This window comes from Haliotis rubra, unplaced genomic scaffold (genome assembly GCF_003918875.1).
Source record: "Haliotis rubra isolate DU_JTF1 unplaced genomic scaffold, ASM391887v1 Scf1875, whole genome shotgun sequence".
In the NCBI taxonomy this organism is placed as follows: Eukaryota; Metazoa; Mollusca; class Gastropoda; order Lepetellida; family Haliotidae; genus Haliotis; species Haliotis rubra.
In genome coordinates, this window is record NW_025765864.1 from 926 (window position 1) to 27,795 (window position 26,870).

The 26,870-nt window shown below is 37.3% G+C and overlaps 2 protein-coding genes across 3 annotated transcripts in view; both read left to right on the top strand.

The window, feature by feature from the left end:
• Positions 1 to 330: 330 nt before the first annotated feature.
• On the top strand, positions 331 to 7,847 carry LOC124274087 (E3 ubiquitin-protein ligase RNF213-like). Its single transcript, XM_046709404.1, has 8 exons — positions 331 to 501; positions 2,998 to 3,161; positions 3,406 to 3,628; positions 4,039 to 4,209; positions 4,358 to 4,429; positions 4,547 to 4,656; positions 7,034 to 7,107; positions 7,772 to 7,847. The coding sequence occupies exons 1-7, from the start codon at positions 331 to 333 to the stop codon at positions 7,074 to 7,076; spliced, it is 954 nt and encodes a 317-aa protein (XP_046565360.1). The 3' UTR covers positions 7,077 to 7,107; positions 7,772 to 7,847.
• A 10,448-nt stretch (positions 7,848 to 18,295) lies between these two features.
• LOC124274089 (E3 ubiquitin-protein ligase RNF213-like) overlaps positions 18,296 to 26,870 on the top strand; it is a 59,437-nt gene continuing 50,862 nt past the window's right edge. Inside the window, exons 1-9 of one of the 2 annotated variants that reach the window (XM_046709406.1) lie at positions 18,296 to 18,396; positions 19,000 to 19,100; positions 20,624 to 20,812; positions 21,589 to 21,849; positions 22,642 to 22,780; positions 23,186 to 23,463; positions 23,994 to 24,093; positions 25,271 to 25,387; positions 25,965 to 26,048. In XM_046709406.1, coding sequence (XP_046565362.1) covers positions 18,316 to 18,396; positions 19,000 to 19,100; positions 20,624 to 20,812; positions 21,589 to 21,849; positions 22,642 to 22,780; positions 23,186 to 23,463; positions 23,994 to 24,093; positions 25,271 to 25,387; positions 25,965 to 26,048 — 1,350 coding nt within the window. In that variant the 5' untranslated portion in view covers positions 18,296 to 18,315. Of the gene's footprint in view, positions 18,397 to 18,999; positions 19,101 to 20,623; positions 20,813 to 21,588; positions 21,850 to 22,641; positions 22,781 to 23,185; positions 23,464 to 23,993; positions 24,094 to 25,270; positions 25,388 to 25,964; positions 26,049 to 26,870 lie in introns of those variants that run through there. The other variant, XR_006897853.1, reaches the window with a different exon arrangement.

Consider the following 26,870-nt stretch of genomic DNA (forward strand, 5'->3'; position numbering starts at 1 on the left):
TCACTTCCGTTATCTTTACAATGCGGTTTCAGTTGGTATCCACGAATAACCTGAAACAAAATAGTATCGGTCTGAATAAATAAAATGGATTATGCCAGCAAAAGCGGTGGAATACATTGGCAGCCTTCTCAATATCTCCAGCACCTCGACGGATTGAAGTTTTCGTCCCGCCAACCATCCCCAACAGAGAGTGAAGGTCTGGAAACAGTAATGACAAGGAAGAATTACCATCACATATGCAACATATGATTACATACGTATATCTTATCAATCAGCCTCACGTTTCGGGCAAAATCCTTAATTTCCGACGAACAAAAAGCTGCAGCCAGGATGATTTACCCGAGTGGCATCCCCAAAGTAGCCTTCACAGACCAACCCCGTCCGAACAACTATGGAGGCAAACCCGTCCAGGTCCTTGTCCTGCTGGTAGCGGTTAACAACGACCAGAAGGCACCTAATAACACCAGCAGTACAGCCGACGCACGAACCATTCCGGCAAGAGTACATCATTGCTATAACTGATATGATACCGATACCATAATCTAAGAACATTTTATGTGGTTGGTCATGAGGTGCCAAAGCGAGAGAATAGATGTCACATGTGCACAGTGGTCATGAAATTATTCACATGCAAAATAATATCATTTGTCGTGAAATGAGGAAATTTGTTCTTTTAAATCTCTGAGAAGAGAAAATTTACAGACGATACCCCGTAATGATGGAGTACATAAAGAAATGCCTGGTTTGGGTTTCTCATGGTGTCTTTTATTGTTCAATGCTTTAACCAGCTTGAAATGGTTGTTGCTGGCTAATATTGTACAATGCTTCAGATTTTAAAACACAACTACAGTGTATTTACTTTGCTTGAACCTTCAAAGATCTATCACATACATACACGCTTTTAGTTGTTTGACAGTTTCATCTGGCTGATGTTCTGCATGGCATTCGCAACAATGGTTTTGGCCAGGACTGAACTGCCTGGTTTTCCCACCAGGAACAAGATCCTCAGTTCAATACAGACAACCATCATGAACAGGTTCTCTTTGAGGGCCTGGTTCTGCTATGTTGTTCTCAAGCTGGACTTCATCCACAAACACCCCTGACAGCTAATAATTAAACGAAGACAAAAGGAGCAAAGATTTCATGTTGTTCCAAACTGAAAGCTAAAACAAATATGCTTAAACAAAATAAAAGGCGATTTATTGGAGAAAAACTTCAAACATTTTATAGTTATATCATACTTAAAACTATAAATGACACATCATTAATGTATGAGGCAACATTGTCTTCTTTTGAGTTCAGGATTCAATTTCATAGCTTCACTTCAAACAATTAAAGAGTTACCTGTTTAGATTTATCAACAACCGGTTTATATCCGTCAGTTCTGGAGAACACATGGTGGTGAAAACGCCCACTGATGTGACGCATCATACTCTTCCTCGACTTCGCGATGCCGGTATAATAACACACCAGTGCCAAGATCAGGCTTGGTCGATCAGCATGCTGAAATGCATTGATATCATATTTAATGAAACTTTCTTCTGCTACTAATTTGAATGCCACAAACACTATTCGCTAACTGTATACCGTACACATGTTACCATACATACAGAATCCAGCATTGAAGTCAGAATTGATATACAACATTATAAGATTTCAACCACACAGCCACTATTAAAATTTCATATCAGTGTTGACATTGACATATTTTATGCAAAACGACCTTACAAAACTAATGCTAAAATTTAAATATTTGAAAAGAACATGATGTCATCATGTGGACAAACAAATAGCCAGATCCTTCAGTCTGTCAATTTCAGAGAAGATGTTTGTACTGAACCAACATTAGATAAGACCAAAACACGAAATGCCAAGTGTTTACCGCTGATGGTAATGTCCCCCGCTAAAGAATGGAGTATCTATATTTACTACTTTCTATTTTGGGGGTCATAAGATGCCTGAAATGACTGAAGCCTGCATTAATCACCCATGCGTTGGTTGTCGACATAATTGAAAACAATGAGTACAATGTTTTGGCGAGATATCGGTTGAAATAAGTTTGAAAGTGGTCAAGGTTCAAGGTCACCACGACACTTTGAACACTTTTCAAACTGTTGTTAATGCAATATCTCATGGACTGTTGTACCCAATGTCTTCAAATTTGGTGACAGCCTACATTGGGATTACACAGACACCTTATCATTTGGGTGACCTTAACCTTATCTTCAAGGTCATCATGACACTTTGACCACTTTTCAAACTCTTGTTAACGCGACATCTTATGGACTGTTGTACCCAATGTCTTCAAATTTGATGACAGCCAACATTGGGGGATTACACAGACACCAGTTGATTTGGGTAATCTTGACCTTATCTTCAAGGTCACCATGGCACCTTGACCACTTTCAAACTTATTTCAACACGATATCTCATAAAACATTGTACTCATTGTTTTCAATTATGTCGACAGCCAACACTGGGTGATTATGCAGGCACCAGTCATTTCAGGCATCTTGTATGTGACCCCCCAAAAATAGAAAGTAGTAAATATAGATACTCCATTCTTTAGCGCCGGGGGACATTGCCATATCAGCGGTAAACACTTGTGTTTGTGTTTTGGGGGGGGGTCTTATCCTAATGTTGGTTCAGTACAAACATCTTCTCTGAAATTGACAGACTGAAGGATCTGAAGCTATTTGTTTGTCCACATGATGACATCATGTTCTTTTCAAATATTTAAATTTTAGCATTAGTTTTGTAAGGTGTTTCGTTTGCATAAAATATGTCAATGTCAACACTGATAGCAAATTTTAATAAGTGGCTGTGTGGTTGAAATCTTATAATGTTGACAACATATCAATTCTGACTTCAATGCTGTAGTTCTATTATGTATGGGTAACATGTGTACCGTATACAGTTAGCTTGAATAGGTGTTTGTGGCATTCCAAATTAGTAGCAGAAGAAAGTTTCATTACGTATGATATCAATGCATTTCAGCATGCTGATCTGACCAAAGCCCTGATCTTGGCACTGAGTGTGTGCTACCGAGCATCACTGAGAAGTCGAGAGGAGTATGATCGTCACATCATTGGACGTTTCCACCACCCATGTGTTCTCCCAGGACGACGGGATATAAACCAGTTTGTTGACATCATAAACAGGTAACTCTTTAATTGTTTTGAAGTGAAGCTATGAAATTGAATCCTGAACTCCAAGAAGACAATGTTGCCTCATACATTAATGATGTGTCATTTATAGTTTAAGTATGATATAACTATGCATGTTTGATTTTCTCCAATAAATCTGCTTAACACATGAAAATGATTTTTTTAAGCATATTTGTTTTAGCTTTCAGTTTGGAACAACATGAAATCTTTTATATTTTGTCTTTCGTTTAATTATTAGCTGTCAGAGAGTGTTTGTGGATGAAGTCCAGCTTGAAGACAACATAGCAAAGAACCAGGCCCTCAAAGAGAACCTGTTCATGATGGTTGTCTGTATTGAACTGAGGATCCCCCTGTTCCTGGTGGGAAAACCAGGCAGTTCCAAGTCCCTGGCCAAAACCATTGTTGCAGATGCCATGCAGGGCAACTCAGCCAGATCAGAGCTATTCAAACAACTAAAACGTGTATGTATGTGATAGATCTTTGAAGGTTCAAGCAAAGTAAATACACTGTAGTTGTGTTTTTTTCAAAATCTGAAACATTGCTGTGTGTAGCAACAATACATTTCAAACTGGTTAAAAACATTAGACAATAAAAGACACCATGAGAAACCCAAACCAAGCATTTTCACTATGTACTCCATCATGCAGGGTATGCGTCTGTAAATTTTCTCTTCTCAGAAGATTTAAAAGAACAAATTTCCTCATTTTTATTCTGACAAATGATATTATTTTATGTGAATAATTTCATGACCCACTGTACATGTGACATCTATTCACCCTCGCACAGCACCTCATGACCAACCACACATAAAATGTTCTTAAAATTATCGTATCAGTATCATATCAGTTATAGCAATGATATACTCTTGCAGGCACAGATGGTGTCATTCCAGTGCAGTCCTTTGGCCACTGCTGAAGGTATTGTCGGTACCTTCCGTCAGTGTGCTCGCTACCAGCAGGACAAGGACCTGGACAGGTTTGCCTCCATCGTTGTTCTGGATGAGGTTGGTCTGGCAGAAGACTCACCAAGGATGCCACTCAAGGTAAATCATCACAAAGCTGCAACACATTCACATCCAGAAGCTGATAAGATTTGCCAGAAAGTAATGTGAGAGCTGATTGAATAAAGATATCTGTATATATATCTATGTTATATATGATAGTAATTCTTCCTTGTCATTACTGTTTCAGACACTTCACTCTCTGTTAGAGGATGGTTATCAGGGACTTGAAGAAACTGGTCAAGATACGAAGGTTAACAAGGTGTGAAGGCATTTGGGGGCAACGCCTAATGACTACCACTTTGCACAATAATGATCCATAATTTTAAAAATTATTTTTAATTTATTCAGATTAATTTACTATTTTTTTGTTTCCAAGGTTGCCTTCATTGGCATCTCCAACTGGGCACTGGACCCTGCCAAGATGAACCGAGGTATCCTGGTGCAGAGAGAAGTACCTGATACGAAAGAACTTGTAGAAAGTGCAGAGTAGGTATTGACAGAAGTGACCAATGATGTTGAACATTATTCCCTACTTTGACTTCTACTCTGTGTTCCTATGTTAATTGCCCTTGACTTTGTCCGTGATGGATGCCACCAGTGGAACAGGATATGCTCACCGTTTCATGAACACCTGATATGATCACAATATCAGAGTGATTCATAAAAACAAATGCTTATTATATAGTTAGAATTGCACTGTGGACTTTGTTTCAAGCAGAGATGTCTTGTGGTTCTGGAAATCCTATCATATTTTTTTTTGATGCATTAAACATGCAGAAGAATGTGAACAATTCACTATGATGTAAGGTTCTAAAGTTCCTGATTGGATGCAATCCAGCTGGTTGACAAATTTTGCTTCTGCAAGGCACTGTCAATTTAACAGGATTCTATTCCAACACCAAATGCTTATTCAGAAGTAATTACACGTTTATTGTACTAAACTGCTTTCTTTACACTTCTAGCATTAGAATTGATAGCAGTTTGATGCACTCATGAGTAATGTTTTTCTGAATTTCTTTAAATAACTTTTCACAGAGGTATTTGCTCAAGCAACAAAGAAGTTCTTAGCAGAATTGAGGGTTTGCTGACAGAGTTAGCTGAAGCCTATGAGGCAATCTTTGAAGAGTCCCAACAAACAACCAGAGAATTTTTTGGTCTAAGAGATTTCTACAGGTATTGTAATATATTTCTGCATTGTAGAGTAGGTCCAAACCTTCTTTCTGGTCCAGGGGCATGTTTGTCCCTGTTAGCAGAATTTGCTGTGGAGAGCTGCAAAACTTAGGCAGTCCAGAAAGCTATGACCCTGAGTTTGAATCCAGAATGTGTCATCATCATGTTTCTAGGTGTGTCTGCAGCAAATCTGTGCTTGTGTGTTTCACAAAAGTTGTAACCAGATGAGACCAGCTTCAATTATTGCTTCCCGCCTGTGACCTAACTGAAATACTGTCTTGTCAGAACATTAATGAGTTGACATATCTGATTTAATTGAGCAAGATCGTTTTGGAATGTGCTAGGTTTGGGTAGCATTTTTATGCACTGTTCCCTTACTGGTAATAACATGGCCAAATATGTTCTTACAATCATCTCTAATCATAAATTGAAGAGGTACATGTTATGTTTACAGGTTTCATTGAAGGTTTAAAGCTCAGAAAACATTATCAGTAACTGACAGCACCAAATGTTAATATTTGGGGGGCATTGAATCCTCAGTAACAGTAACAATTTGGAAAAGGCATTATGTTTATTAACATTGTAGAGTACATAATTTATATGGCAATTTTTAGTCTCTCTTTCTCTCACAGATGCAAGAATGCTGTGCCCTATGTCATCCTGGCATCCTGGCATTTGATGATGTCATGATACAATGGATGATGTCACATGCTTCTGTGATAAATAACTCACCTGTTTAGCAGAATGTGGAAACAAAAGCCTAAATTGATGTTGTTCTGAGAAATATTGTTAAAAGTGTATATTTAATTGATATTCTATCCATTTTGCCAAGCCAGAGTGAATCATTTTTCCAATTTTTTGTTGAGAACAAAATCTATTCATCAAGAAAAGCATTGATGTGGAGTGAAAAGACCAAACTATTTCTAGGCTGTGTACCCCATAACCAATCAGGTTGAAACTTACTCTCAGTTTACAATATACATTGCAGCCTTGTGAAGATGGTGTATTCATTTGTGGCAACCAGTAACAGAGACATTTGCTGGCACCAACTGGAACATGCTGTCAAAAGAAACTTTGGTGGAATTGACTTGAATGTTTTACAACTATTCAAGGAGAAAATAAACACAGTTCCCTTAAGTGAAGAGGTAGTGGTATTTGTACATATACAGTCATACATCACCATAATGACTCCCCTGCATTATTAGACACCCGCTGTATTGATAACGGGAAATGTTGGTTTGGTGGTAGTTAAATTATTGAAGACAGAATGATTCAACTCACAAGACACAAAAAATGAGCTCATTTGAAAGTAGTGTAGTGGATTAAATCTGACCCTTGTAAATTACAAAACTGAAATTAGCAGAAAACACTAGATTCAGCAGGATATATTAGAACCATAAATGTTCTAGGTCATTTGGTCCATTCCTAAAGTGAGTGATATTCATTACTGGCATTGTTTTTAGATTAAATCCAGTAATGCACTGGACACATAAAAATCCCTGAAAATTTTAATAACATGTTTATGAATTGTGATAAACATGATAAATATGGGCTATTGATGTCTTAAGGATTGGAATGTTTTCACTTAGAGCCCTTTTCACTTCTTCTTTGAAAGTTAAAGTCTGTAGAAATCACACCACTAAAATTATTATTAGTTTAACTTTTTACACACAGAGATCTGAATGTTTTACAGGTGCATGATGGTGATCCAGACTGTACACCAACTGGTCTCTTGAAGGCTGCCCTGTTTGGAGACTGTACAGACAGGTACTATGCCACTTTAAACAAGCACATATTTGTAAACATTCAGGATAAACAAACAACATCATAATCTACTGAATACATCGGATGTGGTTTCTGATGTGTCTTTGTGTTTTAGAGAGTGGTTTCAGGATAAGTTATAGGAATTACTTCCTATTAAATGTTTCTATTATAATGATTTCAGTGGTTTAACAAACCTTAGGTACTGTAAATCCTGAAATTGATAGGAGATATGAATTAAAAAGCAAAATGCGAGTGGTGCTTGGATTGATTAAGCCCCCAAGTTTTTTTATGAAATGACTATTAACATTTTGGCTTGATATTTTAAAGTTGAAATGCCAATTAGAATTAGAAACAAGCAACAAGTGTAAAAACAAATATAAATAATAACAATACATCATTCAAATTCTAGAAATTACACAATGGACATATGGTGAGTTATCACTGCTGTGGTTTAAAGCTCTACTCGCTTGTATCAAACTAGGCATCACTGAGTGCAGACAGACACTACCCATAACAAACATATTGAAGTTTAAGAGATTATGTTTAAATGTTCATCATAACATTCTCTCTGAAAAACTAGGTGCTTTCCTCAGCAACAGATTTAAAAAGAAATAATTGTTTTAAATAATCTATCTGTAATCTGGTAATTGTTTTTCCTAAATTTAAGTGAGAGCCGTTACCTTTTGCTTCTAACTGAGAACTATGGAGCTCTGGGCATCCTGCAGCAAGAGATTCTTGACAAACACAAAGTCGTCACAATCTTCGGTTCAAGTTTTCCCAAGGACCAGGAATATACTCAGGTAAATTGCCTTATACACAGGTAAATCAGTGAAGTGAAACTGAACTGAAGTTTAGTTTCTTATGAGGATGATGGCCTCCTGGAATCTAAATAGTAAGAGATTGGAAGCTCATAACTGTGTGTTATGTATATGACTATATGACTATAACTATATATACAACTATAACCAAACGGGTGCATGCATGCATATATGTGTGCTCACAACCTACATTCCATTTGATTTCATTTGAGACTGATGAATTGCTCAATAACACAAAACCTGATAATTGCAATAAAACCAAAGTTTGCACAGTCACATGAAATCAACAAACCAACTCTGATGATTTGTCTCATAATTTTGGACACCCGAATAAATAAGTTGTTTAACAAACGATCATTATTTTGTTGTCACTTTTCACTATTTCTTACGAGGGGGGATCACTTGCTGGTAGAAAACCCAGGTATTCAGCAAGCGTGTGCAGCGAAATTTCAATTTTACACGTACAACTCGCACATCTGGCTGCTCTATCAATATAGTTATTGAATGTGTACTGTTAAGAATGTTCATAAGTGTCCACAGTCATATCTTGGATATATATATAGGTGTGTGTGTGTGTGTGTGTGCATGTGTGTGTGTGTGTGTGTGTGTGCGTGTATTATTGTGCAATGCGTGCGTGCGTGCGTGGCGTGCGTGCATGCATGCGTGTGTGTGATTATAATTTGATTACCATGGTATACTTATTCATAGGTGTATGAATTAGCTGTTTAAATGTTCTGATATGTTTACTCAAATGTCTCTGTTGGGACACTCTTTTTTCATAATAATGAAGAGACACGTTGCTGTTTGAAAAACTGCTTGAATTCTGCATGGCATTTCTCAAGTACAAATGACGTTTTACACTTACAGGTGTGTCGGAACATCAACAGGATCAAGGTGTGCATGGAGACTGGCAGCACAGTCATTCTGTTGAACCTGGAAAATCTATATGAGAGTCTCTATGATGCACTGAACCAGGTCAGTTCTCTTGAGCAGCCATGTATTGACCATTCATTATTTGACCAAAGTAAGCTATGACTATAATTTAAATGGTCAATGTAATCATTATGCCGGTAAATATAATATAAATATAATACATATAAATCTTCATGATAGGTTTGAAAGAATTAGTTTGAATGAATACGAAACTATATCATTTGGTGATTCCAGTCCTATGGCATACTTCTTTCTTATAATTATCCTTAATCCGAAATGCAGCTGAGAAACCATCTGTTTCATTTATTACCAATAGAGTCATATGGAGACAATCAGCAGAGCATACATCTTCCATGATTACAGTGCCAACAAAAGATGTTTTCAAAACTTTCTTTATGAATTATTCAATTATGCATCAGTCTGTGAACGTCTGTATTTGTTGAATATGAAATGTGAAGAAAATATAAAGACTGATAGTAGGATTAAAATTTGATAATTTCTTTAGGTCTGGAAATAAAAAACCCAACATGTCTTTTGTGGATATTACTGCATCAATGTCTTCAACCTATTTGGTCACATTTTCTTTACTTCATGTCTGAAGAGCTGCAAGAAGGAGATTTATCAACATTTATTAGGTCAAACCTTTTAAAGCTATACAGTATATTATGTCATACGAGAAATGTGTCCCTGTTGCAGCATCAAATTGTTCTCGTGATGTCATTGGTTTGATGATGTCATATGCTTTACCACCATCACAGAGGAAATGCTAGGGAGCAAATTTTTAAATGATGAAGTGCATGAATGTGAGCTATGCAAAAGAAGGTAACTCTGTTTTTATTTCAGTATTATGCCAGACTGGGAGACGAAAGATTTGTTGATCTTGGATTAGGAACCCATCGAGTGAAGTGTAGAGTACACAAGAAATTCAGGTTAACATGATGAATGGTCTTTACCTATAGAATGTTTAATCAAGATGCTGTCATCCTTGAGAAACTGTACCTTCCTGAAAGTGTATATGCCAGAATACACTTGTAGATTACATTTTATCTAGAAGAAGGGTATTTTATTCTTTGGAAGCAATTATGAAGTTATTTATGAATTAATTAACTTATTCTTTATTCACTGTACTAAGCATAAAATGATCTATGTCTGTCTTTTCTTGTGCATGTGTTAGTTAATTTTGTAACTAATATAGCCAGCTGTGAAACTGCAGTGGAATACACTAGTGGTAAATGGGTACATGCTTTATTCAAAGGCTTCAGATATTGCAATTGTCCATTTGTCCTTGGTGATACATACTATTACAATTTGTTCGTGATTGAGATACTATACATCAGGCAATAAGAAACATATCAGTCAATTAAAAACATGTATCAGAAAATAAGAGACATCTCAGACAATAACACAGATCTATCAGTCAATGTGATAAATGTAAAAGATAATAAGAAACATGTATAAGAAAATAAGTCACAAATATCAATCAATTAATAACACATATCAAACAATAAGAAACGTATTATCAGACAATAAGAACCACATGTCAGACAATAGGAAACACATTTAAGTCAATAACAAGACTAGATCAAATGACAAGATACATAGATCAGACAATAAAATCTCTGTCAGTCAATAAGAAACATATATCAGTCAATAAGAGACATGAAAATAACGAGACACAAATATCAGTTGGTAAGAAACATACATCAGCCAATAAGAACATTGTATCAAAGGTTCTATGTCCTGTGAAAAGTAGTCAGTATAACTTTGCATTGTAGAAAGGTAAAGGTGGCCATGAGAACAGTGAAATACGATTCAGTAATATAACTAATGGTACAGCAGTAATTACCCCAATTTATTACCTACGAGGGCGAAAATATCGGGGTTCATATTTTTCATATGATGCCCTAGGGCAAAATATCACTTAGTCATGGTGATGTGATGTCATGAACAATGCTATGATGTCACGTTGCTTCTATAACGTTGCGTTCTACATATGGCGGAGGCAGGAAGCCAGCCTATGTTTGAAAGTAGATTTTGGTGTATTTTTCTCAATTTGACGGCTTTGGTAATAAACAGAATATTATATTTGTCCAACATTTAAGCACTCATGTCGTATACATACTATGACATGGGCACTCGTATAATGTCCTCTATTTATGTATACATTCAACAGGCTGATTGTGGTAGCAGAGAAGCAGATAGTGTACGAGAAGTTTCCAATACCACTGATCAACCGCCTGGAGAAACACTTCCTGACTCTTAACAACATGATGTCACCTGAGCAGATAGAGATGGCCAGGAAGCTTCATCAGTGGGCAGTAGACTTTGTAACACCCAAAACACCCCAACCAGGAAGGTAGGTTTTTGTAGATGTCACCTGAGCAGATAGAGATGGCTTGGATGCTTCATGGGTGGTCTCAAGATTATGTCACTCTTCATCAAGAGACACACACATCTCAAGGGTAAATATCAGGGTTACTTGCCCTTCTTGGAAACATTTCTTTGACAATGAAAGGTTTGTATTTTTGTAATGATGTTCAGAATGTATAGTGTCAGAAAAAAGAGTTATTCCTAGTATGTTTGTAAGGATCATTTAAACAACATGCTACTAGTCATCACTGAGTTTTAGTTTAATCTAGTGATGACTGAAAAAGACACAATCATGCTTACATTTTACACATAGAGCTTTTGGGGGCATGGGTTGTCCAGTGCCACCAACCATTACGCATTCTGTCCCCTAAGTGTCCATAAATCCTTGAACATCTATCAGAATACATGAATTGCCCTGATCTATTATCCTTGTGTATCCTCAGGATTTCCTCTTCAATATGTGCCTTCTGTGGTTGTTATATATGTGTCAGTGTCTCTGCATACATGTATCATTTCTGATTAAGGTACTTATATACTTTACTCTTTTTAAATACAAGTTAATCAAACTGGTAAATAATTATAGTACTTTTAACATGAAGCAGATTCATGCAATTTTAGTTAAACTATTGCACTTCATTATTATTTTTGAAGTGCACTGAAGTCCAAACCAGAAGATGCATTCATGGGCTACCATCCAGACACAACAGCATCCATTGTTGTACAGGTGTGGGCAGAGAAAGATGAACCTGGGTCTGTTGCAAGACGTGTAAGTTGGTCTTTTCTTTGAACACATGTATAGAATGCAGTAACCAACCTAATGTATATGAGGGCTCTTCAGTATTACATCTATGCAATGAATTTCGCAGAGACCAGTCTATTTGTTTTGAGGTTTGACTGATTTGTTTAAAATAATAATTCGGATACCTACCAGCCATATTTTCATGTCATAACCCTAAAATAGCAAACCTTATCAACCCTAACCCTAACCAAAAGTATGCCCTCCTCAAGCTTATCAAGGTTGTATTCTGGATCTTGTTAAGTGAAATTTTTAGTACTAGCAATATATTTTATTTGACAAACTTGTGGATACTTTGGCTTGAGTCCTTATTTAGTTCTGTTCTAATCTACTTCAGATGTTTGCAGAGTGCAAGGCATTACTTTTGTGGTGTGCATCACCACAGTATGTCTTGCAGTTGTCACAGAAAAAGCTGTACATGGAGGCTGCTAGCCTCAACAGCTTATACTGGACGCATCAGAAACATGAGAATATCTTCCTGTACCTGGAATGGGCATTGGAACAGCAACCCATGCATAACATACAAATACAGGTTTGTTTATCATATGGCAGTATTCCAAACATTAACTTAATTAATTTTCTTAGGTAAGCACTGAGGTCAAAACACATGTGAGTAATAGTAATTTCTTACCTACATTCATCCATCCTGATGAAGGAGTAAGAATATGCTCAAAAATGTTATATTCCTCAGAACCTGACATCCATAAATTTCCAAATACTTATTTCAAGTCATTTGAGGATTCACTCTGATGCATATTTGAAGTATTGAAAACTTTACAGGGTCATTTTTCCACCAATTTGTTACGATTTCTTTTTCAGGACATGTAGCACTTAAACTTGTCTTCCTTGCATGTAGTTATGTTTTTGTCATATAATTTTAGGTGACAACTCACTCCAAGCTGCTGACAGACCAGGAAAAGGAGGACCTGGGCAGACATCTAAGTCTGACTCCCAACAATATCATCCTGCTCACACTGCAGTCCTTTGACACCGAGCAGCAATTTGCACAGCAGATCAAGTAGGTGTCTTCAGCTATTTGACTTCCTTAATGATCATTGCTATATGGCTGTAATATTGCCAAAGTGATGTAAAATTTTAACTCACTCACTCACCTTAATGCATACCTTAATGTGTTGGCAGCACACAAAGTTTGGTATAATAGACAGCATTGGCAAAACATTATTGTTCAGTTCATGTACCCAGATTTCCTCGATTTTCCTGTTCCAATCATATTTGAATATATACATCTGAAAGAGTTTACTCATTACTTATGTCAGCCAAGAATGATGCTTGTTTGCTTCTTTTTTTCTGAACAAATTGCTGTTTGATGTCTTTCAGTGGCATTTAGAAGTTGTACATTGATGTCCAAGATATTTTTATGGATTAAACTTCTTTTTAATTTCTTATTCATTCCAGGTCCAGGTGAACTGGCAGTACTGATGAAGGGACCTGGAATTATGAATGAATGATGGAAGCACCTGATGAAGGGACCTGGAATGGTCTCGAAACGTTGTGAGAATTAAAAAGAAGTTTAATCCATAAAAATATCTTGGAAATTGCTGTTTGACACTTATTCTTTCCAATTGCAGAAACTTTATTCAGCAGAGTGAAGAGGGTCAGAAACTGCTGCTAGTTCAGTGTGGATCTGGAGACAGGAACCAGTCTCTCATCAGGAGTGCCCAGTACTGTGTTCTGGATGAGCTACATGATGCAAGACAGTTTGCTGTAGTCTTCATCATACAACTGCCTAATATTGCTGGAGGCTGCTTTTCTGGCTTTCAGGTGAATTAATATATGAATATTTGAACTCAAATGCATGGAAATAATTTGCAAATAACTTTGTGTATTGTTGCCCAGATTGGACTATAATTTCAAAAGTCTTCTGTTCTAAAACCTCTCACCATAGCATGGACAAATTGTTTCCATCATCTTACATGTTGATTCCCAGGTTGATACTAATAGTAAAGTGGGAATCAGTCTGTAAATGAAATCTGTGTAAAAACACCAAAGAAATGTAATGTAATTAACAGTTGTATTCTAAAACCAATTAAGTTATCAAATCAATACAAATCACTACAAACAGGGGTGGAAATAACCCATTGCCCGACGTCCGAGTCCAGTGCTTTTTTCTGTCGGGCAAGCAAATTTGTATATCACACTGTACCGGTGTCCAGTTGACTTTCCAATGTTTATTATATTATTTATTTAAAAAAATTCAAAGTCAGTATGTGATAATAGCTATGAAGTTAGTGATGGTAATATTCACCTCTCTGCTAGGCTGAGTGGTCATCACACAAATGCATGTCTTGTTGAAACTTGAGATGTAATGTGAGGTGAGAGTCAGCTCCACATATATATAAAACAAAACACTTCCAGATCAGTCTGTGTTATTCTGTGAATCAGCAAAGTTAAGAACACTGCAGCACTTCGGAATACAATCCAGGTTTCTTAGGCTAAGTATATCACAAGTCTAAATAAAGCACACCACTGTCTCTCACTGAATATCCAAACAGAATGTATAACACTTGAAACACAGTTACAATGATCTGGATGCCTGCTTGTATTTGAGCTTTCCAGCTTCATGTGTTGTGAGAAAGCCAGATTCAACGAATTTCATGTTTCAATCATGTGTTTGGAAAATGAACGTTAAACTTGTCAGCTGCAAAAGAAACTTTACTTTACTCCAGCTCTTATTTTCACTCTTTCAGGCAGGAAAATGGCACTCTTTGCACCTTGATGAACTGAAACCTCAACACAGACACTTGCCCACAGTGGAGCAGCTACTTGAAAGAACTCCTTCATCCATTCTAAAAGGAATCAAAAAAGATGCTCATTCAGCAAGAGCAGTGAGGAATTGTAGCATCGGTGAGGATGTGAGGCAAGGTGTACAAGACTCATCTGTTGAAAGTAGGACACAGACATTCATGACAATTGAGGAAGGGCCAAAATTAGTCTTCAGAAGGCTAGAGGCTGAGGATGACCTTGAAGAATGTCCCATTGCTCCTTACTTCCAACACCTCCTCCTGCCCTGCATCCAGTCTGCTGCTGCTCTCATCAGGGATGAAGACATTAAACGCTCCACCAAGAGGATAGAGATACTCCTTCAGCTTCTGGATAGCACTGATAATGAAGGTCAGGGATTTTTTTACTGTTTAAGTGGTTTGTTTGTGTTTCTGTATGCATGTATGAGCTTTTGGGATAGATCAAAAATGGTTTCAGGTACATTTTTAATTTATTGCAGAGTATTTTGTACTTGGTACCTGTTCATAATTCCAGAGTCAGAAATGTTCATGGAAGCTCTTGGAAGGCTGATTATCAGTTTGCTGAAGGAAAAGGAGGAATTGATGAGTTATGCATCCAATCCTAAGAACTGGCTGTTTACTGAGGCTGCAAAATCAGAAGAAGTGCAGAAAGCTGGCACTTTCAGGTAGCAAAGATTTCTTATGATGTACATATTCAATATTCATGTTGCCACAGGATTCATACTTAAACACAAAAGATGTGCTGCAATTCTTATAGGACATAAAAATGGTTGTTTGAATATACCGGTAAGCTCACAAAGAACCAGACAACATTCTGTGGACATCTGAAGTACTGGTGTGAGTGTATCAGGGGAATAAATCCCCAGTTCTCTATTCTTGTAAGAGCCAACTTCAGTGCATTTTGGGTGGTTACATCATGTGGCTTGGCTATTTATGTGCCATCTCTGCCATACAGCTGGAATATTGCTGAGTGTGGCGTAAAACTAAATTCACTCACTCACTATGTGCCATCATACTTTAACAAGGTTGGGCTGATGCACTGTTTAGCTAATAATTTATTTACCAGTATTTAAGTCTTACTTATGTTTTCTTGCCGAACTCTTGCAGGCTTTATTTGCAAAATAACAATCAGTTTTACTCACTGTGGATTGTTCTGAAACAACTAATTTCTCTGTCCATAGACGTGCATGGATACTGTGCCTTCAGAACAAAATTACCCCAGTACTGGCTCGAGTTCTGGCTTTCCTAGACACCAGTAGGAACCTGGACTTCATGCATGAAGCTGATGTTGCACCATGGACGAAAAGACTGTGGCTGGGATTGCTAAACAACACCAAAATCTGTCAAGACCAATGTAAGAGGATCGTCTTCCAGAGCAAAGATGATCAAAATCAGTTCATTGTCTGCAAATCTGAGGTTACAGTTGAGTTACCTTTCCACTGGATGCTCTTCCATGATGTGAAAAATGCTGTTGTGCAGGCAGAGGCTATGGGGAAAACCAGAAATAATGGTAGGTCATAGTCAAGGAAATAATATGATAATATGGCTTTTGTTTAAATGGCTTGACCTGGACAATTCATTTTCAGAGGGTGAAACTGATTTAAGATTTTGTAATTAATTCTAACAAAATGCTAATCTATTTATTTATACAGAGTAATTAATTCTTAATAACAAAATGTGAATCTATTCATTTATACAGAGGACATATTGAGCTATGTGGAAAACATCATCAGCAACACAGTGTATGGAGAGGCCCTGTTGTCTGTTGTTAGAGAAGAGGAACAGACTGAAGTGGTTAAAGCATACTTAAAAGATTTTGTGCTGTCTCTCTATCCTGGAATATCTGAGCACTGGAAGGTAGGTATCTCCTTCCTTGGTGAATGTGATGATATCATATAGTTATGCATGGCTACAGTTTGAAAAGGATTTTGTTGGTATGATGAGAAGGCAAGGCCTGAGTAATTGTCAAAATCCATTAGAATATGATACATTAACTGAACAGTTTTGTAGCAGTGTGAAATTTCTTTGGTAGAGTGCAAAGCGCTCAGGTTTAATGGATGTATTCTGGGTCATAGCATGTCAGAGGGGTATCACAACAAAACCTGTTTAGTCCAGACATACATACACACAAAAACAGCACAACAAAACACATGTCACATGCACACATGTCAGTATGTAAGTGAAATGATCCCCATTTAGACTCCCCAGTAGACTTGAACTGACATGTAGTAGATTCCACTTGATATTGTTTCAATGATGTTCCCAGATTCTGTGTCACGCCCTTGAGAGTGCAGCCCGACAGAGAGGAAGAGACCTGGATTGTCTGGGGATGATACGAGCTGTAGTCTACATCCATGTTATCCACTCTGCTGCCAAAGAGAGGCTACAGCTCTTCCTGGAAGTGATCCAGATCTGGCCGGAAGTTGTGATGGCTGTGACTCAGTTGAAGGAGAGGGTAGGGGGAAACCCACTGCTCACAGATGATGAAATGGTGTGTGCTTCAATGATGAGTTCGCACATTTGATTCAGAATCTTATGTATATGAATATATCATACAGTTGATAACTCATACATTGCCTGTGATATCCCGATTTGTAATCTGGTTTTATGGTTATGTGTAATAATACCATGACAATGATAACCATATCGAGCTATCGTTCACTGGTTTATAGTGATTACTTTTTGACTGTCATGATATAGCATAACTTGACTTGTGAGTCTCTCAAGATTATTTAGTTTCATTACTACACTTAATATATGACAACAGTTCACATATAGGATTTTGAATTAGAAAATACTTCTATTTTACAATGCAGACTGTGTCTATGTCCAATGCAGTACTGTACTCCTACTTTACTTCAGACTTTGGATGTTCTGAGTCTGACACTTCTCATGGAGCAGCTGGAGCCAAGTAAGGATGAGCTGAACACAGACAAAGGCCGATCAGACTGGATGGGTCGTGTCAAAATGTATCTGCCTGTGATAGGTAGAATCCTCAGTACTACAGACACAGACCTTGCACATGGCAATGTGTGTCGCCAGGCCATGGATCATGCCAGGTAATTAAAGTTGCTGTGTCTCCCCAGTTGATCGCCCACCTTATAGCAAGACAATGACAATAGATGATCAATTGATTCAGGACAGTATTCCAGCAGGTCCAGCTTTAGGTTCTACTTTTCCCAACATTTGTGGTATAATCAAGCATGATTGTTGAAGAAATTGTTTGATGACTTGTAGCATTTGTTCCCATGTTTCTTCAGGTGAACATGTACCTTTGCAGGATACACTCACAAGTTTCCAAACATTTTCAGTTTTTTATTTGTGATTCAAAAGGACATGCTCATGGTGGTCAGAATCATACAAACAACTTATAAGATTTGTTATGAATTTATAAAGGTTTTTGTTGCTATTATAATCAAGATGATAGCTGACAAAATGACCATATATTTCTTAACCTGCAGTACATACAGATATTCAGGTGACCTGTTTGGTTGGTATTTCTGTTTTCCAAGGTGTGGTTGGATGCGGAGTGATGACAGTAAAACTCTTCCTGGAGAGCTTCACAGGCAACAAGAAGTACCAGTTGGAAACATCACTCAGGCCTCTGTGGACGGTAAATGAAACATTGACATGGCCATACCTTTTTCAATATTATTTACATTTTTATGCAAAACATCAGCTACTGTATAATGGCCATTGCCTGAGTTGTGGATGTTATCATCGTGGCAGGACATGCTAATTCTTTCTGCAAACACCTGGTGTCATCATTGGATCTTCATGATCCATTCATATTTTTACCACTTTTTTACCTTTTACTCCCAATGTAATCTATCTCTGGCAACAGTGAGTTATGTTTGACTGATCCATTAACTCTTGGATGAAAGGATGGAGCATGGAAAGAAAAATAAATAAACTTTGGTGAACTTTCATGTTCACCACATAAGAACGTCTGCATATGATATATTCAACTGCAAAACAAAGGAGACTGGCTGTACAAAGACTTTGGATGTGGCAGATTACATACAAAAACAAAGAAATGTAAAAAATCAAAGTGAACAACTCTGTTCTAAGATTGTACCAAATATGATTTTGCTCACTTTTTAGTGAATTATGCATGACTGTGCAGTGGGTTTAATTATCAGCTTTGCATCTTTGTTCACATATTACTGAGTCTCACATGACATAAAACAGTGTTTATATGTGATTTTCTTTGCAGATGTTGAAAAGAGAGGATGCCTTAACCAAAATTTCATTACTGGAAAAAGTTGAGAAATTTCTGAAAAGTGTAAACAAGGCATTTGAGAAGGAAATTGCTGGGTGAGTTTGAGCAATCTTCAAAAAGGAATACACTCCTTCTCTGAGATATTTTTGGATTCCAGAATACAATACCATGCTCAATATTGGTTATCATGGATAGATTTTTAGCAGTTAACACAAGATTATTAAAACATGACCTCACTCTAGTTTGATGACTCACTCTAGATATGTTTAAAATCTACATCTATCTACAGCTTTGGAAACATTTCAAGGTGTTGAAGCAAATGGAAAATAGGTGGTAGTTACTGTTATTTAACTCCACAGTCAGCAGTATAATATCGTCCTGTGAACTTTAGCTCTCAACCAGGAGAACCAGTGTCTGAAAAGCTGAACAGAGACCCTTTCTGAACCTACCTCTCAGTCCAGAACCACATTCTTTTGCTTTCCACACAGCCTTCTGCAGTTTAAAAGCATTAAATGAAACAAGTTTAGATATTCCCCAAGTTCAGGCACACTGGGGCTCCCTTTCAGTCTGACTTGGGTTATTTGTTTCTATCAAAATTATATATACTACAGGGTTCGAAATACTCCATATATTAGGGTGCCATGGCACGGTAAATATTGAAATGGCACGGATAAAAACTGTTCTCTGTGCCCTTGTGGCACGCCTAATCTTTTAGAGACATAACTCACCTTTAGTCATTTAAGACCCAAAACAAGACACTTATGCAAATGACAAACAAGCAAAAACATTTCTTGACTTTATCGCCCAGGAAATCAATGGAATTATGATTGATGATGTAAAGAAATCTAGTTGTTTTTCCATTAAGAGTGATGGGAGTACTGATAGTTAGGTTATTGAAGAGGAAATTGTGTATGTTAGATATGTTGAACAATTACCTGTCACAAAATTCTCAGCTATTAAAAGTGTTTGGAAAGTAGTACAAATGAAGCTTAAGAAAGCCATTTTAAACAGAAGACATATCAGTGAAAACAGAAAACAGGTTACATTTGTTGTTTACTAACAATAAATTTCAAAAGATCATCATCACTGCTACAGTCATTCATTCTAAAAAACATGTGGGCACACTTGATTTCTGAAAGGCACATTTAAAATATTTACCCGGTGCCCTAAGGCACACTTAGAAAATAAAGTATTTCTACCCCTGTACTAAGAGACTAAGCGTTAGTCTAAAACTGTGTAGTACAATAAAAGGCCATCAGGCATGTCACACATAGTAGCCACTGTGTCAGAAGATATACCTGAGTGAGCTACATGAGACTGAAAACATGCACAGCCCACACACTCTTAGTACTATGAAATGCCCTCAGCCAACAGGGGCAGACACGTCGTCTTGAGAAAGGGGGGTGCACACTCTTGAGAAAGGGGGCTGCACACTTCATTTTCACCTGTTTTCAATGATCATTTAATAAACTTTCGGGACAAAAGGTGGGGAGCACACACCTGCACACACATGCACGCACACTCATCTGGATCCACCTGTGGCAAAGTCACAAGCTATCAGATGACAAATATAACTTGCTGAGCTACATCTATTTCAGCACTTTTTAATATTTTTCAGGAAAATGGGTAAATGCAGTCATTGTGACACTCAGTTTGGTGAGGCTTTGGCAGCACATTTACCTTGTGGAGACAAGATCTGTTTGAGATGTTTTGCTGATATCCAAGTGACAGATTCATGGGAATGCCCCAAATGTAGTGCTGCAATACCTTCATCATACAAACCATGCAACAGCTCAGAAGAAGACAGGTAGGTTGTTTTTCTGCATATCAAGCGATGTAAAGGTCGTCAACTGCTGATTGCTGTGTACCTAATTCATTTTTATATTTAGTTAGATTTGGAGAGTACCAGTATGTGTTGAGAAATATATATTCTGAAAGGCCATAAAAATGTTGATAACACAGTAATATTGTAAGGCATGATATGAACTTTTTCCTAATACATTGTACTTCTATCTGTGTACGCTACAGACATATTGTCAAGAAACATGCAGGTGGGTCGTTACTGTTATTATGTACTTTTTAGGATAAAAGGGTGAAACCTTCAATGTTCTTATTGAGTTACTGTACACATGTACATCTACAACATTGGGAATGTGAATAACCAGGCATTTCACTGTTACAAGTCATGTATACAACAGACAAAAGTTGCATGGAAGCATAGGCATGGGAAATTTTGTTCTTTTTATCAAAATTTATAGAATTTGAAAAATAATGGTATCAGTCCTCAGCCCAATTCAGCAGTACATTTCCAATCTTTAAAGGCAATCAGGAGTTTGGGTTGCATGCTTCTAAAATAATAGAAAATAATAGGTAAGAAAATATTGGCAGTTAATTTTGCTTCACAATTTTGTATTGTGATTGTTGATGTAGTTTTTTATATAGGTACTTACATTTTCTTCATGTGAAACCAAACAATACATGAACATCTCTTAAGAAGATTATGGGTACCCCCTTTTGTTTTTGAAGCATCCTAACTGTATTAATGTACCACACCTTAAACTTAGTCACATATTTCCTGTACAGGGAGGTGTTTCAAGAATATCGTGACTACCAGAAGTGCTGCAACACTTTCCTCATGGCTGTGGTGTCCAAGCTGTGTCTGAGTGGGAAGGATGCCCCTGAGAGTGCTGTGGTGCAGAAAATCTTCAGCTACATCATTTATAAGGCGAGACATGGCCAGACAGAGGGGCGACTGCATACCAAAAAGATGTCTGTATTCAGTGACACAATTGATTCCACACCGGTGGTTAGATCCTTTCTTCTTCAACTTCTCATACGCAAAAGGTAAAGCATGTTCTTTTGCAACATTCACTTAGTCTTCCAACCATTGGTCATTTATAGTCATATCTGATTTGTGACTTAATTACTGGCAAACAAGGATAAGTTGAGCACCGACCCGACAATTGACCCGTATTAGCATGTATGAGTGCCACCCACTGGCGCTTGCCATTGTGAGTGAAGGGGACCCAGGTTGTCCGCAAACAAGTGTAGTGTGATTACTGACTTGCTACACCGACCACGTGAGAGGCTTATGAGCAATGTGTGTGCAGCTATGCACGATATCAATTTCATCGTCATGTAATGCATGTGTACTAGCCTACATCTGCTCTACCTTTCACAAACCTAATGGGTTTGCTCATTGCCGTGCACCGCCTACTTCTCGTAAACACATTCTCTGCACCAGTGGAAGTCGGACAACTGGTAGTCTAGACTGCGGGCTTTGTCTACCCCTCTGATGCGTGTTAATTGGCAGGGCTCCCACGGCCGAAATCTATGATTACACAAGTCGCGGTAGCTGAGTGGGTTAGGTGGCTGACTTTGTGTGCTAGCGATTAGGTGCCTGATTGTCAGGGTGTAAGTTCGAATCCCGGATGGGACTCAGCTCAAAAAGTACTAGAATTTGTACTTTACTAAGAAAGTGTAATCACAAATATAACATGTTACATCAGAGGAACAAGTGTGTGTTTTTTTGTCATGGAGCCTTGGAAACGTGTCTTAAAATTAAATAATTAAATTTGAAAAAAGTTAAATACCTTTAATGTTGCTGTTGTTACTAGTTGTATTTCTTGTTTTCAGTGAAGAAACTGTGCAGGACTACCTCCAGGATTTCTTCTTGCAAGCCAAAGCCCTGTGTGAACAAGGGACAGATGAGACGTCTCAGGATACTATAGACAGAATTGTTCAGTTCAGTCTTCTTGTGATACACTGCTTTGAGGTGGGTTGTTTAACTCTAAACATGTGTCCCTAACTGTGTGCATTGTATACTTATATAAGATTCCATCCATTCTACTTTATACTAAAAATTTCATAACAAGTATATTCATATTTAATATATTTCCTGGGACTGTATGGAATGAAAACAACACTTCCCTGTTTTTTTAAAGTAGGATCCTCTTGATCTAGAGTTGAAGTCTCAGTTTTTCTGTGATGCCCGGTTGGCTGCACCATGTGGATAGTATGGATGTCCATCACTTTGGGCGTGCCTCTCACATTAAGTGAACTCATATTATTATCAAAAGTCTTATGTCCAAATTGAACTTTTGTCCTTACAGTTATATTTGAGTACATAAAGCTGCTGATACTTTAAAGGTGTAACTTATGTACCTTTTTGAATTATCAGGACCTGTATCATGAAAGAGCAGCCAGTGTTTGTAGTCCAGATGAAGAAATGAAGATGGCAAGATTCCATCTTGCTGAAGCCAGACAATTCATCATGGTGAAAGAACTTGACATGGCGAAGATGTTTACTGTAGCCAAATGTCGTTATGGCCTGTCAGTTGCTGCTAAGTTCTTACATGCAGTGTTAGTTCAGAAGACTCTTTCTCAGTCAGGACCATTTGACCAACTGATCCAGGAAGTGACAGATCTGTTGGACTTTATCAGGATGGACTGGCCAAAGTAAGGTCGAAATAATAGATTATCTCAGACAGTTGGTTCAAGACTATTGTTTAGTAATTCTAGCTGTGAAAATACTAGTATGCATAGTCCCTACTTTTAACATTTTAATCTGGAGTAGCTGATTGCCAAACATGATTGAATTTCTGCTGATTTTAACATGAGTCTGAACCAGAGAACTGAATCATGACACATTTAGGATGAGAGTGTTTTCAACATGGTTTGAAATAATGATGATGTTTTTATATGCTTATAAACAATGTTGGTTTAATAAGGACTGGTGGGACCAGAGTCAGCATACTGTGTCTGAGAGGGGTATGCATATTAAACTGCAGCATGGTATCTCACTTTGCTAAAACAATAAAACTTTCATTATTTGCAAACCAGCTTTTACCCTCACAATACAAAATAATTGCTCTGTAATACTCAATAACAGTTAGTCTTAGCTATTTAAAACCTGTTGAAAATATCATTATATATTTTTAAGTGTTGTGTCATGGTTGAATAATCATTTTGTTTTTGGCATTTTGCAGGAAATTTCTTGTGAAGCAGATTTGTAGAGAATTTGGCACTGACAGCTATCAGACAATCTGTAGAGCAGCTGGATGGCTTGCCCTTGACACAACAAATGAGGTAATCCCTCATGGCTTTATATTGGATTCCTTCAAGTTGAACAACAATATCTATTATGTTGCTCAGTAAGACTGTAAGTTCAAGCAAACAAATGCAATGATGTGGAGCCTGCTGTTTGTCACCAGTCTGTTCACCCTACAAGCTGAAGTAACGAACCTGAAACTTTGGGAGGGGCCGTTTCCATTAGAATTTATTCATGGCATTAGAAGTAAAATTTTCTTGTTTGCAAAAAGACAATGATATGCAGAGAGTGCCACATGGAAATCCTTTCAATGTTTCCTTGATGCCAACCTTTCCTCCAACATGAAAACTAATATTATATATGCTCATATAGGAATAATTTATAAGCATCAAGCATCACCTACTGCTTCTGTTTTCCTTTACCATTATTCACTCATTCATCCACATACTGTAAATCATGAAATTAATGCGTCACGAATTTAATGCGAGTGCGAGGGTCTTATCTAGTCTAAAATGCGTCATGAAATTAAAGCGAGCTCAGGAATCTGTGTTGATGATAAAATGTGACACATTGAATCTTTGATGTTGTTCTTTTCCTTTTCACACTTGTTATTTACCAAATAACCTGAATTGAGCTTGTTAAGCAATGGATGGAAATGAGCTGACAATGTTTTGATTATTCTGCCATGGTTGATCACGTGATTGCATACTACTACTTGTCTTATGACAACATGTATAAAAGTGATCCGACTTGAAAGACATACTAGTAAGTCATCTACCAAGGTACAACAAACGATTGGCTGAAGAATGTCCGGTCTGGCTGATGTGCTTGAGTGACTTTAAACAATGACCAGTGATTGTAACCAGTGATAATTACATGTGGTTTGAGATAGCTGAAATGAGGAAGTGACCTGTATTGGTGTAATGTGTAGTGTCAGCAGATTTACGTTTTCTGTCTTTTAATAAGTTCTCAAAAGTAGACATGGTCAGACTGAAATGCGTCATTATAATAATGCGAGAAGAGTACAGATGCATTTTTCACATTAATAGAATGCTCGCATTAATTTCATGATTTACAGTAACTTTCATCCTACTCAGAATGTAGCTGTGAGCAACAGTGCCTCAGCACTATTTTTGTGTGCCCCATTTCAAAACACTTACAAAACATGTGTTATATGTCTTAAATGTCACAACCAGTATACTTGTATTGTTACAGATTATTGAGTGTCCAGACAGATACTTGGTGTGCCCACTCAGCTATCAGAAAATCAGAGAAGCTGTGGCCAAAACTCTCCTTGGACAAAACATAAAGCCACTGAAATCATTGGTTAAGGTAAGCAGAGATGTTTTAGATACAGGGCTCCATATAATATACTTGCTCTTAAATAGAGGATTCTCACAACATGCAGTGGTTATACCCTTTTGCATGTGATCAAAACAGAGGCATTTCTCGTTGACACAGGTGAAAGTCAATCAGCCAAAGATAGACCTTTGGGAGGTTTATTTCGTCATAAAGAATCTGTGTTCTTGATGAAGTGTCACAGTTCTGTTTGAATGATTTCATTCCAATACTGAGGCAAGTCCAGTATTGTTGAATGGACGAAATACTGATGTTTGATGCTTGAGTGTGCACACAACTCCCTCCTCTAGATCCATAATTGAGTTGATTTGTCTGTTAGTGATAGGACTAACTAAAAGAGTTGTTAAGCATGGAAATATTCTCCCCAAATCTTAAGAAATTACAATTAATACATTTTGACAAAATTGTTTCCAGCACTTTTGACAGTACATGATATTTAATAATCATAGTTTACTCTTTGGACATGTCCCCACTACAGATTATGTGTAAATGATCAAATGGTATTTTTTGCTGTGTCATCATAATTAACTTATGGGGTTTATTTTTTCAGAATAATGAAATGTTATTCCTCCTGGCACTGCACAGAGAAGTTACCATGAAAAACATCAACCCAAGCAGTGAAACTCCTATACTGGTATACTATAGTCAATAGCCTCTTCTCTATCCTTGTTTACCTATCTTAACAATGTTCATCAGAAATATACAGATGTTTACCCTTTTAGACAGCTTATGTTTGACCTGAGCTTATCAGAATTCAGAAAGCATAATGCGAATTTCTTAGATGTGTGTTGTTTACATATAACCGTGTTTGCAGATGACTAGTAAAAACGTAAACCCAAACATATTTCATGACTGTGTGAGCTGATTTGTTGCATGCTCCACCACCCTGCATTGGGGAACACACACCCATAGTATGATCAATAATATAATCTGTAAGTGAAATTTCTCCCTGAAGATAAAACTGAAACGTGTCTGAGGAAAATTTGCACTACACTACTGTACACTGCTGAAGTTTGCCCTTGTATACATATATCAACTCACAGAACATTTAATATCTTGTCATGACTCTTTGCATGCACACCAGGCATGCAATGAACTTGTGCCTGTTGGCATTAAGGATTTTTACACATAGGCTTGCGCCAGACTGGCTTTTTACTATTTAGAATGTTTTGAATATTGTTGAAAACTCTAACGAGTTGGTTCAGATGTATGTGACCTTCTTCTCGTTTCGTATACCACATCATAGCTGGAATTCCAGGTTACCTAATTTACTGTTATGTTATGGAATAATGATTTAGTGCATTTATAGTATTACATATTACCACTATCCAATGAAAGTTTCTGTCTTTTGAAAACACCTTTAGTAAGTCACATCTATTGAAGGTATTAAAAGCATTTAATGAATTAGGTAATTTTGTTGTTTTGTCATGAACTATAATGTCAAGTGTACTCATAG